Source organism: Nicotiana attenuata, chromosome 11 (genome assembly GCF_001879085.1).
Source record: "Nicotiana attenuata strain UT chromosome 11, NIATTr2, whole genome shotgun sequence".
Taxonomy (NCBI): domain Eukaryota; kingdom Viridiplantae; phylum Streptophyta; class Magnoliopsida; order Solanales; family Solanaceae; genus Nicotiana; species Nicotiana attenuata.
The window spans coordinates 42843175-42859850 of NC_031999.1; the positions used below are offsets into that span (position 1 = coordinate 42843175).

Sequence of the window (16676 nt, forward strand, 5' to 3'; positions counted from 1 at the left end):
GAATATGCACACAAGCTTTATACCCAAAAACTCTCAGGTGCTCATAAGAGACATTATTGGCAAACCAAACTCTGTCTGGGACATCACCATCCAAAGCAACAGCAGGAGACAAATTGATAACATAGGCAACAGTGTTAAGTGCTTCCGCCCAAAATGTATTTGGAAGTTTAGCCTCTGAAAGTAAGCATCTAACTCTCTCAACTAGAGTTCTATTCATCCTCTCTGCCAAACCGTTCAATTGAGGCGTCTTGGGCGGAGTTTTCTGATGACGAATTCCTTGTTCCTTGCAATAGTTATCAAAAAGGACCACAATATTCACCACCATTGTCAGTGCGAATACATTTTAATTTCTTCCCCGTCTGTCTCTCAGCTAAGGCCTGAAATTCCTTAAACATGCCAAGTGCTTGATCTTTAGATTTCAAAGGATACACCCAGAGCTTACGAGAATGATCATCAATGAAGGTCACAAAGTAAAGTGCACCACCTTTTGACTTTACTTTAAAAGGACCACACAAATCAGAGTGTACTAGATCCAATAAATCGGGTTTTCTTGAGAGAGGATGACTATGAAAGGAAACCCTTTTCTGTTTGCCAGCTAAACAATGGATACACCTTTTCAGCTTTGCTTGTTTCACTCCAGAAAGCAAACTTTTCTTAGCCAAACACGTAATCCCCCTCTCACTCATATGACTCAATCTTCGATGCCACAATTCTGACAAAGTATCACTTTCCACCAGATTTATTGAGTCATTAAGAATAGATCCCTGTGTCACATATAAATAACCCAACTTGATTCCTCGAGCCACTACTAACGAGCCCTTGGTAAGCTTCCATTGGCCATTAAAGAGAGCATTATGGTAACCTTCATCATCTAATCTTCCTGCGGAGATCAAATTGAAAGGAAAGTCTGGAGCATGCTTGACATCTTGAAGAACTAACGTTGAACCATTATTAGTTTTCAAACAAACTGTGCCAACACCAATCACCTTAACTTCACTGGCATCGCCCATCTTTAACACTCCAGAATCAACAGCAGTATAAGATGAGAAAAAATCTTTTCTTGGTGTGACATGTGAGGTAGCTCCAGAATCTACAATCCAGCTAGTCTCATGGGATACCAAATTGTTGACGTTTTCATCATAAGCAAAAAGAAGGTCATCTCGAACAATAGCAGTAACATTGTTCTCGTTATTTTCAACTTTCTTTCCTTCTCTAGTGTCTTGATTCAACTTGCGGCAAAAACTTTTGATGTGTCCTTTCTTGCCACAGTGGTTGCATGTAACATTATAGTATTTGGACCTTGACTTACTTTTACTTTTACCTCTATTCCTTGAGCCTCTTGTTCTATCTCTCCCCCGGTCTTCTGTAACCAAGATATCTGCTTGTGAGGACGAACCCCGAGATTTTCTCCTTACTTCCTCGTTCAACACACCACTCTTGGCATATTCCATGGTCACCTTACCTCCAGGAGCTGAATTTGTCAAAGAAACACGAAGAGTTTGCCAAGAGTCTGGCAGAGTATTAAGAAGCCAAAGTCCTTGTATCTCATCATCAAAATTAACCCCCATTCCAGATAGCTGATCAAGGACGCCCTGAAAATCATTTATGTGATCAAGGATAGGGCTGCCTTCTTTGTATTTAAAGGTCATCAATTGCTTTAGCAGAAACAATTTGTTGTTCCCGGTTTTTGAAGCATAAAGAGTCTCTAGCTTTTCCCACAATGATCTCGCATGTATCTCGTTCACAATATGGTTGCGAACATTATCTTCAACCCATTGCCGTATATATCCACATACTTGTTGGTGCTCGAAATCCCAATCTTCATCGGATATACTCTCGGGTTTATGAGCTGAAAAAACGGGTAGATGCATCTTCTTCACGAACAACAAGTCTTTCATCTTGCTTCTCCAAACATTATAATTTTTCCCATTTAAACATACCATCTTGCTCATATTCGCCTCCATTCCGTAACAAACCAGATAAATAACCAAGGCTCTGATACCACTGTTATGTTGAGGAAGAGGCAAACCCGAAAATAAAGAAGATAAAGAACACCAAATTTTAACGCGGAAAACCCTTCAAATTGAAGGTAAAAACCACGGGATCACAAAGATCCAAAAAGCTCCACTATAACAATAAGAGGGTTAAAAAAGTTCTCCAAATTGGCTACAACAAGGGCCAAACACGGAGCAACAATAACAACAAGAGCAACAACTAATCAATTGAAGAAAGAGTATAATTCACAAAAATGAAGCTGATGTTCGAGGCTCGAAATCAGATGCTATGAGTCTCCAAATCCGATCTTCACCGTTCAAATCCAAGACCAAGATGTTATGAACACTCAGTCAAAATTTCAGCCCGATCCAACGGTTAACGAATCGGAGAACGTGATGTGAAGTTGGCTGGTCGGAATAAAAATCTGCAGCAAAACAAATACTTTTCTTCTCTCTTCTCTCTTGATGAACGCTCTCTCTAAACCACTCTTATGTGCTTAAGTCTTTCAAAGACTTGTATCAATGAGCATAGAATAATTCTCCAAGGTTGTCCTATTTATAGATCATGAGTGGTGCTTTCTCTTAAAGCCAAAACCCACTCAAAATAGGAATAAACACCGAATCCAATTCCGAATAGGAATGGAAACCAAAAGAGAATAGGATTAGGCCATTGGGCCTTTGGCTGGACAACATGGGCATGAGCCCAACACATATAATTTGTTCATATGCGCGTAAGTACTTTAACTTTCCAGTTTCTCAAAAAAAAAAGGTATTTTAACTTAAAGTTCTTCGTCTTCTTTCCTTATCTCCTAAAGAAAACGTAGGTTAAGTACTACCAACTTGGTAGTACATAGGTCGGGTTGGTTCGGATTTTGCAATTATCAAACCAAACCAATTGTGTTGGGTTATTAAATATAAAAACCAAACCAAACCAATAAAACTCGAGTTTTTCAATCTCGGTTTTTCTCGGGTTTTCGGGTTTTTCGGATTTTTTCGGGTTTTTTTCCGGTAAAATCTTCGTAGCACAAAACATACAAGTTGTTCTCAAAATATTTCTTTAATCCTAGTAAGATACAACTATATCAGGTATTTTCCAAGAAAATACAAAATTTGAGATGTGTCATGGCATTATCCTAAAATATTCAACAATAAAGATCATAAAATTATGTAATATAAATATATATTGCTAATTAGAAAGCCTTACTAAAAATAAACATAATCTAAAAGTACTAAGCCATGCTAAAATAAGTAGACTAATAAGGGAGTATTAATTACATGACTAAACGCTAAAGAAAAATAAAAATAGGTTATTCATTTTTATCTAAATTATTGCAAAACAAAAAATAGATATTCAATACATTATCGTTCGTAGCATTAAGTTGAATGTCTTTTGTTAGCATTAGTATTGATTTGATTTTGGTTTTGGCTTTTGTTAGCATTATTTAAGTTACTAATATTAATGGCTATAAAACTTATTGAAACATTCAAAAGTTCTAAATCAAACCTTGAAATAATACCTTAGAAGATCAAATTATGAAAAAGTTTAAGAAATATTTATAAATTACATCACAATAAGTATATTTATATATTAATATATCTAAAATTTCTATATATGTAATGTCGGGTTGGTTTGATTTCGATTTGAGTTTCTTTAGCTAAAACCAAACCAAACCAATTATGGTCGGATTTTTTTTCCAACACCAAACCAAATCAAACCAAACCATAGTCGGGTTTTTTTTCTCGGTTTGACTCGGATTATTGGGTTGGTGCGGTTTGTCGGTTTCCTTTGTACACCCCTACTACCAAGGTCATGATCTGAATCAGATGAGTTAAATTTAAATTAGATTAAAGTTTTTAATTTTATAAGGTAACTGTTCGCGATTCACGATTCTAAGAAAATGATCAAAATATATTTTCATATACTATTATTTAAGAAAATAGCATTTTTGGGAGTCCATCACTCAAATAGTCACTTGACTATTCGAAATTACCTAGTAAACCTATATTTCTTTTATTTGTAATAAAAAAAATACCTATCTATGCCTATAGCACTCAGAAAAACACTCAACCAGATTTCTCAAACTTTCGTTGGTCAAATACTTATTTTACCCTCTAAATTATCATCCTTTGTCTTTTATTTATTTTATTTTTAAATTTTATGGTATTTTTTTTCTCCTTTTAATCGATATTATGACTTACCTATAGGACAAATAAGTATTATTTATAAAGTAAAAAAGTGGAATATAATTTTCAAGGTATATTCCAAGCATATATAAAGTTGGAATATAAAATAATTAAGCATAATTTCAAGCATATATATTGGAATAAAAAAAATTGAGTGTAGTTTTCAAGCATATATAATGTATGTTATAAATTATGCCTATATTTTAAATAATTATTTTTTTGCATTACTTGCGTGGAATATATGTTTTAAAATCTCTTATTCTTTTTCATTCTCAATTGTGTAAATAAATTTTTGAGAGTTTGTCATCAACATTGTTGATACGAATAAATTATTCTAAATAAATTTTGTGCGATGCACAATTATGTTATTATTTCAATATATATATGTTTGAAAAATCTTTTTATAAGTCTTCTTACTACAATCTCAAGTTAATATTATAAAACTAACTGGTTTCACACTTAAATATTTATAAATATTTAGTAAATTTCCAAAGCAAAAGTTACTCGATTTACGTGAACTCGTAGCGGACTCTCTACATCCGCTCCTGAATTTATTCTCCATATATAATTGGAAATTTACTAGTAAAAGCATTAAGAATTTGATGTTTTCAGACTTTCATGGTAGTCTGGAAAGTAGTTCTTTAGGGGAAAACTGATTCTTATGTTAATTTGTCTAGTAGCTGGTTCTCTCACAGCAGTAAAACCCTATTTTAATAATATTCTGTTCGTTCACATTTACTTGTTCACTATATTAAAAATATATTTTCACTTTTACTTGTGCATTATACTAAATTAAGAGAAAGATAATTTTTTTCATATTTTACCCTTATCATTAACTACTCATTCCCAAATTATTTTCCAATACTTTTGAAAATGCTATCATTATTATGGGTAAAATTATAAAATACATAGTTCATTTATTTTTTGTTAAAGGGAGTGCAAAGTCAGACAACTAAAAGTCAGCGGAGGGAGTACTAAATAAAGTTGTTACAATAAAAGTTGTTATTTCGATATACTAAAAAAAGGTAAAGAAGACAGCACATACAAAAATAGTTTGGTCATCGAATTCATTATACTCGTTTAATAATGCTCTGATCTTCAAATTAAGCTAGCAAAATTGGTCGTTCTATTATGTTAAAATTGCATTCAGCAACAAAAGAATCCAAGTCAATAGAACCATCAAGTTGTTATATAACTATATTAGCAAGGTTGTGGAAGAATGCCTTTCTACAATAGTAGGAGAACAAGAGCCGTGGCTTTGGGTGTATAAGTTGAAGAGACAAAGACACAACAGAGACTCCAATTTAGTCGTCTATATATATAGTATATAAAAAAAAGGCCGGGATTGTCAAGGAAAGTGAAGCAATTTTAATTACATATGTCCGAATTTACTACAGCCAATTAAATGAAAAAAACTACTCCATAAAAAGCACTCCATTAGACCACTTGACTGCTAAACTACATGGTGGTTGTATACTTAATTATAGAGCGGTCAATATGGGCTTGGCCCGTTGGGCCAGCCCAGCCCAGCCCGTGATTTAGAAGGGTTGGGCTAGAATTTTTGGAGCCCATTTAATAACGAGGCTTTTAAGCCCGGCCCGAGTAAGCCCGTGGCCCGTGAGGCTTAACTGAGGCTGGGCCGGCCCGGCCCGTGGGCCTCATAAAATATTTATTTAAAATATATAAATAATAAAAAGTAAACTGCCTCTAGCGATGGAAAGTCAGATATGGATCTTTACTTAGAGGAATCAAAACTTGATCTTGAGAAGATTCAAGAGATGGATGTTGTCATGTAATGGAAGGACCATTCTAGAAAATATCCCGATCTTTCAGTGATGGCGCGTGATCTACTTAATATTTCTATTATCATTGTAGCATCAGAATCAGCATTTACCATTGGGCGTGTTATTACAAAGTACAGAAGTTGCACTGATTATGAAAATGATTACTACTCGAAATTGGCTGCACAACTTTTCCCAATCTCAAACTGGTAATATTTTTTTATGTGAATTTAAATATTACTCCCGTGAATTTGTTTGATTGGGCACGGAGTTTAAGAAAAAATGAAGACTTTTGGAATTTGTGGTCCTAAACAAGTCACAAAGGGGCCCAAAGTATTTGTGTGGTTATAAAAGTTTCTCATTAAGGTAGAATTGTAAGTTTAAGCTAAATTGTTACCAAATTTAGAAAGGGGTCATTATTTGTGGAACGGACCAAAAAGGAAATAGGTTCACATAAACTGGAACGGAGGGAGTATTCATTTTTAAAATTTAATTACTGTTAAAATTTAACTAATTAATATGCATATGAATTGTAGATGTAGATGAAAGTGAAGATGTTAAGACAACCTTGTCACAAGCGGATTCAAATGTGTTTGATGAAGATGATGTGTTGGATATCCCATAAGCGTCATGGACGTTCTCGTGAATAGTTTGTTTTGAGTTTTGACTTTTAGTGAATGAAATATAGTCGTCTTTTACTTTTATTTAGTGTTTATTGTAATATATTGGAACAGTATAAAAAGTTATAAAGTTTTGCAGAAGTTTTCCAATAAGATATTTTTTTTTAACTTTTAAATAACTATCTTTTTTTAGGTCAGAACTTAAAGAAAAAATATAAAATTATATTTTAAAAAATGATGGATCGGCCGTGGGGGCCCGCGGCCCACATAGGACTGGGGTGGGCTGACCATTATAAGGCCCATCAAAATGGTGGGCTAGCCCAGCCCAGCCCAGCACAGCCCGTCAATTGCTAAAGCCCACGTGGGCTGAGCTGGGCCCGGCCCGGCCCATATTGACAGCTCTACTTAATTATAAGAAACTTTTCATGCCTTGAGGAGAATATTGTCATTTTTCTCTGACCAAAACCACTATATAAACCAGCTAGATCATCTCATTCTCTACACAACCAAAACACATTAGAAAACAAAACAAGACAAGAGAATTAAGAGGTACAAAAACCATGAAGAACTCTAGATTGGGAACATGACTTCTGGTGTTGCTGATTTATGCCACTCTTACTTACTGCTTAGATGCAAGATTACAAGTTTGCCAGCGGAGTGGCAAAATCAGAGGCGTAAAGCCGCCTCCAGGACAATGTAACCCGGAAAATGATTCAGATTGTTGCAAACGATCTCCAGTTGTTGCCCTTTCAATCGGATGGTATAGTGGAGGAAGTGTTAGAAGATAATTCTCAAAAATAAAAATATAACATATTCATTATCATTTACTATCCATGATTAATAGCTATTATTATAATATTATACTGACCTTTTATTAATATTGATACAAAACCATCTTTGATTAGCTATTAAAGGCTTTTGAATTCTTTTGTTCAAATTATTATTATCCGTTAGTAATAGCCTTTTAATGGCTTTGGGAGTTACAAAACGTTAAGATTTGTTTTGTAACATCTTTTCTTATTAATTCTTTAGTTTTTTAATGCTATATATGTTGGAGCATTTTAGCTAGCCATCTTATGAGATGGTTGTTCTTATCTATAAATTCCCAAGTTCTTTTTACTCTCAAGTGTGTGAAAAAGTAAAAAATTTTCTTCCCCTTCTTTTGTGCTGGGTTTTCTTTGATTTATCTTTGTTGTTTCTGCTCCTAGTTATATTAGAAGGGCTTGTTGAATCCTGGGGGATACACCTAATTTTATATATCACTGTGTCGGCGAAATATCCTTAAGGACAATGTCCTTGACACGCCTCAAGCTAAATCGTTTATTCTCCATATTTCAAATTTTTCCAAAAAGTAGGTGCCTTAACTATATCACTACAAGTGCTAATGGGAGAAGTGTGAAGGCTAAAGTCGTTGATGAGTGTGACTCTACCATGGGATGTGATGACGAGCATAATTATCAGCCTCCATGTCCGAATAACATTGTTGATGCTTCTAAATAGGGGTGTTTATGGTTCGGTTTGGATCGGTTTTTTCCTAAAATACAACCAAATCAAGTAAGTCGGTTTTTCAAATATTAGAACCAAACCAAACCAATTAAGTCGGTTTTTCTCGATCCGGTTTATGTCGGTTTTTCGGTTTTTTTGGTTATTTGTCGGTTTTTTCTTAAATATAAGACATACATTACCAAACACATATTCCGACGACCACATTTTCAATGTAACACTATCAAATCAATTGCCCTTTGAGAAATCTATTATTTACCAAGATATATTGATGATAATTGAATCAAATAGTGATGAATAATTTAAGGACTCAATTAAAAATATGTTATTTTTAACACGAAATGGATTCTTACACTAAACAAAAGAAAACTACCAATCAAACTAGAAAGTAAAGGTAAAGACTATATTAAAAGTGCAAACTATTAACATATACCATAAATTTTTTGAAACTTTGTATAACAATATACATATTTATAGGTGTAATAATAAATTTGAAATAGCTACTCCTATAGTCGGTTTGGTTCGGTTTTTTTCTGATTAAAACCAAAACCAAACCAAATTTGATCGGTTTTTAAAATTCAAAACCAAAACCAAACCAAACCAAAAAGTATCGATTTTTTTGGTCGGTTTAGTTTGATTTTCGGTTTGGTTCGATTTTTCGGATTTTTATGAACACCCCTACTTCTAAAGCAGTGTGGGAAGCATTGGGTATACCTGAAGGTGACTGGGCCGAGCATGACATTACATGGTCTGATGCTTAGTGCATCATTATATTATATTTATAGTATGGTTCGGAGATGATGGTACTATGCATATGCGGATTATGTACTACTAAATACTCACGTTTTGTCATTGTGAAATTACAATTAATGAAATTCTGTTCATATCGACTTTTGAAGTCATAGTAAAATGAAATCTCCTGCCTATTCAAGAGACCTAATTAGTGAAATCTGAGAAACAGGATTTGGTTCAGTAGCTAATCCAAACATACTACTTTTTGACCAAGATCAATAATAAAGAGGAAACTACACTAATTACCACTAAATCCAAAATAATAATCCGATTTTACCCATTTTAATAATAATTGCTATACCTACCTAACCCAACTAAAATTATTACCCGTCCACTCATTTCTCAATTGCCTTACCAACCTTTCTCCTCCTTAAAGCTTCCCTTTCCCCTTTCCCTTCTTCTTGTTTCTTCTTCTAGCAACAAAAATACTGTCTCCGTTTTACATATCTCATATTTTCTCGTAGTGTTTGTGTTTGTTCGAGTCACTGTCCAGTTTTTTTATTGTGATTTTAATGAGTGAGATTTGATATGGTTTAATGATAAGCTAAATAACTATTTTTGTACGTGCAATGTTACAAATAATTATTTCTAATATCCTTTGAGAAGTTCATAGTGATTTATTGTAAGAAAAATTAGATCAACAATTGAAAGACCATGAAACTTGAAAATTATAAATTGCATTTGTCGAGTTTGTAATTGTTTGATTAGATTTTGACTGGCGTGATTAAAATATCGATTGGCAACTGTAACTAAATGTTGAGTCAGTTTGGTCGAGATTGGAGTTGATTTGAGGTGATTGAGATCGAAATTTTCAGTTGAAAATCAAAGAAAAACACAACTACAGTAATAATCGAAGAAGAACACTTTACAGTATACCGCTACAGTATACTAATATACTATAGGAGTATATAGTTATACTACAACAGTATACCATTATAGTATACAAATATATTGTTATGGTATACTGTAATAATATGCAAGATATTGTAATAATATGTTGTAATAGTATACAATATACTATAATAGTATACTCATTTCCCGTAAATTCACTTGCCTTTTCCCTTTTAATTTGTTTTAAGCTTTTACCTAACGTGAGCGGCAAATTGAAAATGCAAAAAAAAATAAAAAAAAATTATAGTATGCTATATAATGTAATGGTATACTCTTACAATTAGATCCTTTTAGATTCTTATAAAAATTTTAGTGACAAATGATATTATTTCAGTTTAATAATTCAATTAAACTATTTTTAACTCTTTGCGTACAATTGTATACCCTGTTGGTATAACTATATATTATACTGGTATCAAATGTTAGTTAATAGTTTTTTGATCGTATTAGCTACATTTAATTGGTACACAATTTGATTTTTCTTTAGTAATAATATATAAAAAAAAAGAATAGCAAAAAATAGTGAAAATAGTAAATGAAATTAGATTATGAAGAGAAAAAGAATATAAAAAAAGAAGTTAAATGAAATTAGAATAAGAAAAAAGAAAAAATAAGAAGAAAACGAGAAAAAAGAAAAGGAGAAAAGAAAAAGAAAAGAAAAGAAGCATAGAAATAAAAAAGAATTGAAGAATAAAGAGAAAATTCCCCACTAGGAAATGTAATTAGTTTATGGGTAGAAAAACAAATGGGTAGATTAGGGTAAATAGTTTTGTTTTTGTGGGAGTGTGTCAAAACCCCCATCAATAAATCAATCAACTTTGCCCCGATACCAAATTAGTTGGTTCGGTTATATCAAATCTTTTATATTCTTTGAGAGGTTGCATCAAGTAGGACTATTTTTTACACAAACTCCTAGTTTATCTGTTTGTTGAACCAGCTTTACTTTGTACATAAGCTGAGTTATGAATTGTCCTCATATGGTTGAAAACTAAGCTGTTTTGACTAATATACTGATGCTCAATTCCTAGAAATGGAAAAAAACCGACATTGCTGTTTTAAACTTAATATAATAATGGAATTCAGCACTTCCGAAAATGCAGATTTATGTTTGCTCCCAAATTTCTTTCAGGGTCCTTTGTTTCTCACTTCTTATGTTAACTTATCTTAATTAGTCTACGTGAAACAATTTGATATTTTGTTGCACTTCTGCCTATTCAAATAGTCAAGACACCAGGCCAGGTCCCATCCGAAGAATAGTACCTCAGGTTCAATTTTTTTGCAGAATTCGTCGCAACAGATAGGAAAGACAGCAGCCAATCACAAGGTGTTTTGGTTTGAGTCCTTGTCCAATTCGGAATTTACATAACTGGTTCACGATTAATTCGAAATAAATAAGCTCCTTGATTAATGTAATTATAGGCGTCCTGTATTCAAAAGCATCCTTAAAAACTTAACGCTCTAGTTGATTTCCATAAGCCTGTACGTTCAACCTGCCGTTCCCACACTAAGTCACTGATCCATTTATGAAAGTAGTGACAACAGTATTCAGGTGGAAAATCCTCCAACAAATCAATTGGCAAATAGCTAAATGCAAAGATACAATGCTCTTCCAGGGAAGCTCTATCACTAATGCTCCCAAATGGTTCATATTACATGTTATATAGTACATACCGAGCTCTGGACAGAATAACCTAATGCAAATGGCTGATATACTTGACCATAGATCCAAGATATGATCATATATCAAAAACGATCTATATTTCTAGGTCTTGGATTCAGTAGCAGAGGCCATGGTTAATGGGGAAAAACCATGATCAAGAGTAGCTTTCCATACTTTGTCAATATCAAACATCATGTTACCACACTCGTGCTCTTTCCAACCTTCCAACGCGTGCAAAATTCCTGCTATTCTTCACGCGCTCATCACTCTTCTTGGCAGCCAATTCTAGAATTATAATGTGAATTACAATAACAAGATAGATCAAAAAAAATAAAGAGAAATAGAGGATATTAGATAACCGTTTCTAACCTCACAAGAGTCTACATTTTCAAGATGTTTTGGAGTAATCATAGCTGGTGTGCTGAAGTAGAAGCAATCCTTACGAGCTTTCTTTGGTGGGAATTGTGAATAAGGAATGAATAATGTTCCTTTTGGTGCTTTCAATTGTTCATCTTCACCCAATCCGTCTCCTACTAACCATATCTGCAGCATAATCAAGAACCTCTTTTGACTGTTACGAATTATGAAGATTCAGGACAATATACTTTTCGATGTATATTGGTTTGTACCTTTGAAACATTATAAGATTTCGACAGGACCAACTTAGTTGCAGCCTCAGGGGTTAGCTTTGTGTTAAGTCTCTTGTACTCTTCTTCGTCTAACGTGACAACCTATATATACAAAACATACATTCAAAACGAGCGAAAGGAAAACGGATATTGTGGAGTAGATTAATAATCAAATATACCTGAATTCCTCCTTGGTACAAGGTTAAGGCAATGGAGTAAGCAACTTTGGATAAATGGCCTCGAAGGACAACTTGGGCAGTTCCTTTAGGAATGGAATTTACGACCACAGCAGCAGCTAGGCTACTTCCATCAACCACCTTCACTTTCAGCTGAGGATTTCTCCTTATGTAAAGTTCACCATTGCTATTCAGCCTCTCTTCCTGGAAAGTTACATTTGTATAAAAGCATAAGTATCAGCCTACAAACCTTGAATTTTCTTTAAAAAAATTTTCTCCATAATAACAATTTTGTGATATCTTACATAACATTTTGCAGAAGCCTGCAAGAATATTACTATCAGTTAAGGATATGTCATGCATTTTTCTCATAGATAAAGTAAGGATGAGTATTGTTAGACTTTTTAGACATATACTTTGACTTGCCTGGTTTAAGAGTCCAAGGCTCAAAATTTTTATGCCTTTCTGATCTGCTTCAATGATTGCTTCCTCAATCAAATTGTTAATAGTCTCTCTTTGCGATTTCATTAAGTACTGCAACACAATCAAGTCATGCCGAATAATCTCTGTAACAACGGATCCAAAATATGGAACAATCTTGAATAATTTTTCATTACTTACTTGTATGCGATACTTTGGGATAGCCCAAGTTTGTAATTTGAGATTCTTGAACAAATTTCTCTCAACAATAAATGTGCGACCATAAATCCAAGTAATCATTATAGACCATAGTGTGATGGGCCATATTAACCAGAAATACCACTTAGAGGTGTGAGGCTTCGAGGCCAGAGACACAAACCCTAGTCGAAGATGGTAGATGGATTCTGGGGTTGTTAGATGTGTAAGGTGCACCACATCAGGCACTTCAGCTTCCCTCTCAAGTGACTTTTCGTACAATGTGTCTGACGACTTGTCCACTGTATCATAGATATAGTCATACATTGGCATGAAAAGTGAATAGTTTGTTCTGAATTGGGTGTGATGTAGTGAGTGATACCTGTGCCATCAAAACGTTGATATTAGTGGCTAAAGAATAAACAGGATCTTTACAAACGGAGTACAGAACTTCAGTGATTACTAACGCGCCCAATATTCTGTAGGAATTTTGCATTGCTTGTTATAAAAATGTAGTTATAATTACCATATAAGTGACCTGATCGTGTAAATATATTATGTAGAATTAAGCTCATTGAGATATAGGCAAAAAGACTCACGAGGGCGTATACATCAAGTACTTGAGAGGAGGAAATATAGAGAACATCCACTTAGGAATGAGCTCAAAGTTGCAATGCCCCATGTTGTTCATGAAATCAATATAGGTGACATAAGCACCAACTGCAGCTATAGAGACAGTCCGAGTGAATATAGTAGTGAGCAATGGTATGGCGAAGAGCGTGAAATATGATAAGTGCTCAGCAAATGGATGAATTACAGCTGCCAAATTAAATACAATAAGTACTTTGTAAGTCCTCATCACAAATATAGAAAAATGATACAAAATGTTTTTGAGAGGACAACGTTACTTACAAGTGATGGGCTCAGTAACAATGGAAGAGTGGTGATGAGAATGGTAACGAGAGTAGAGAAAATGGTGGTGTAAAGCTCTGTGAAGCCAATAATAGAGAAACTCGACAGGACCAATATGAAGCAAAGCAATAATAATGATGCCATCAGTTCTCCACAAAGGCGGGTGATGAGCTTGTTCCAGCATCAGATATGTGATATAATATAACAGCCCATTAAGTATGATCTGATCATCCCTACAACACGCCAACCTTAATCAATCGTGCCATGTACAATTTAATTTGTTAGATTTTTTTTAATTAAAAGTCCAAGAACCTAATACGTTCGGTCAAACCTCTTTATAACAGATCACACAAACTATATATGTCTTTGTTAAAAGTATAAATATTTAAAGTATGCCGGTCCTTTTTTCAAGGTATTTATTATATTAAAAGTTGGATTACAATGTGGGATGTGCTGATGTGACGATTTAAACCAGTAACAATAATTTTAATTTGGTGTATCGAAAAGGTTGGATTTCTGGCATTATGACTTTTTTGTGACTTACTAATTATTATGAAATTTACCTTCTCTATTATGACTTATTAGGACTTGGTGCACGAGGGTGTGTATCTTAACGCTTACGACTATTTGGAGTGGAGCAGATGAAGAATGAACTAAGGCGTAAGGATAGGAAATGACATACCAGTTGCTTTCTCTGTCAACTTGATCAAATTCTATGCTTTTATCAACAATTCGATTATTACCCTTAGCAGTCCTGTAGCGAGATAGAGATATCCATATCTGGTTGTGAATCACTCTCGAGAGTAGAAGTGGGAGTATGATTATGTATATAATGTCCCTCTGGCTTTCATCTTTGCTCATAAAGTATGTGTATATGCTGTGACCCACAAATGGTGCCAAAACCAAGTACTTCATCCCAAACAAATCAATATTGTAAAAAAGTCAGCAGATTCATGATTAAAAAAACCCACAAAAAGGAAAAAAAAAGATTCATGATGCAGAATCGTAATGTTATTGACAAAGAAATAAGAGGGAAGAAATTGAAGAAGTGTTGCATGAAGCTTAATAGTTACGTTTACCTTTTAAAGAAAAAGGTAATGAGTTGCCAATACTATGAGAGAATTCCAAAAGACCGCTATTTTTCTGTAGAATTTTCTAAAACGCTAACTACGTACTTTCATTAGTATAAGAAATTAAAGCATATTTCCTGGAACTTGTCACATTTAATACTCCTAAATTTTTAGGGAAAAAGGCTCAAAAGAATTCCTTTTCTCTCTTTAGATTCTCTTTTGGCCAACCGTCTACATCTCCCTAGCTCCATATTAGTAACCATTTTTCCAAAGAAAGAAGGAAAAGAACAGGAAAAACGAAACAAACATACATTGGACTGTAAGAACTCAGCGCAATACCGTAGAAGAAAGAAGATAAGCAAATTGTTAAGATACATTAATAAGAAAGCCAAAGCCACATGCTTACGAATAGGAGTGCCAAACTGGCGGGTCGGGTCGGATATGGTTCGGGTCGAAAATGAGTAATGAAAAAACGGATCAATTATCTGACCCGACCCATATTTAATACGGATAGAAAACGGGTTAACCGGTGGATAATATGTAATATGGGTAACCATATTATCCATAAATTCTTGCATATGATCACTTTTGGGAGAATTCTTAATCTCTCCAACTTGAGGAACCCCCGATTTGAGGCTTTACAAATGTAAAAGTTAGATCCACTGGTTACTCATTGGTTATCCATTTTCTAAATGGATAATATGGTTCTTATCCATATTTAATTCATTTTTAAAAAGTTCATTATCCAACCCATTTTTTAGTGGATAATATGGGTGGTTAACTGTTTTCTTTTAACCATTTTACCACCTCTACTTAGGAATATACTTGAAAAACATATGACGATTTGACTGAAAAAGAAAGGGGAAAAATAGTTGGGAAATTCAAGAAAGGGTACCTTGAAATTTCCAAGAAATGTCCATGGCCATTCAGTGAGAATGCCAGGTTTAGAAGCCATGCTTTTGTACAGCTTCTTCCTTGCAAAATAAAGTGCTTGTAGTTTTGGCCACCTTAGAATTGTTCTTCCTCTATATATGTTCTTTTAATTAAAAGCTTCTCTCCTTATATAGAGCTGCATAGTACTCCCTCTAGTCCAAAATAAGTGATTTTTTGAATGTTTTCACACAGATTAAGAAATTCATCTTTTAGTATTAATTAGCAATGAAATTGACCATATTAACTTTTACTGTCTCACATAAACACTCCTAACACATACTCCAACACTATTTACTCCAAGGATAATGTATGAAAAAAATAATTAATTCATTCTTGAAATTTGAAAAAATCACTTATTTTGGACCACAAAAAAAGGCCCAAAAAATCACTTATTTTGGACCGGAGGGAGTATTTAATATCCGTTCAATTAATGACCTTCACCTGCAAAGTCTACTCTGGATCAGTAAGCACATGTATGATATGTAACCAGACGAGTTCATACGACACTTCGCTAAAAAGATTAAGTACTATACTATACATAATTTGTGTATATATACTATATATTAAAATGGAGTACTTAATTATTTTTCTCCTTGACTTGCAAAAGAAATTTACTTACGCACTTTTGAATTTGCTGATGACTTATTACAGACTCCAACTTCACAAAAATGGAACTAGCTAGACCCCCTTACACTATCACGTGACAAGCGCGTGTTTAGCAAAAAAATATACTATTGAAGTGTGTGAAAGTATTCAAAAATAGTACTATTCATTTTCATATTTTGTAGCACTACTGTCCATATACGAGTAGTACCTCAGATACAACTATTCGTCCCAAAATGATCTGTAGCAAGAACAGTTCAAGATGAATTCGAAGAAGTCAATAATTAATTAAGGAGTAGAAGGCCTTGATTGT

General features: G+C 33.9%; 1 protein-coding gene across 1 annotated transcript; it reads right to left on the reverse strand.

Annotated features, from left to right (window-relative positions):
• On the reverse strand, nt 11310–15840 carry LOC109234411 (protein ECERIFERUM 1-like). The gene is made up of 10 exons (XM_019400391.1): nt 15723–15840; nt 14440–14666; nt 13758–13990; nt 13445–13664; nt 12852–13227; nt 12657–12764; nt 12234–12434; nt 12055–12156; nt 11795–11968; nt 11310–11710 (listed from the first exon to the last, which is right to left on the reverse strand). The coding sequence occupies exons 1-10, from the start codon at nt 15780–15782 to the stop codon at nt 11678–11680; spliced, it is 1734 nt and encodes a 577-aa protein (XP_019255936.1). The 5' UTR covers nt 15783–15840; the 3' UTR covers nt 11310–11677.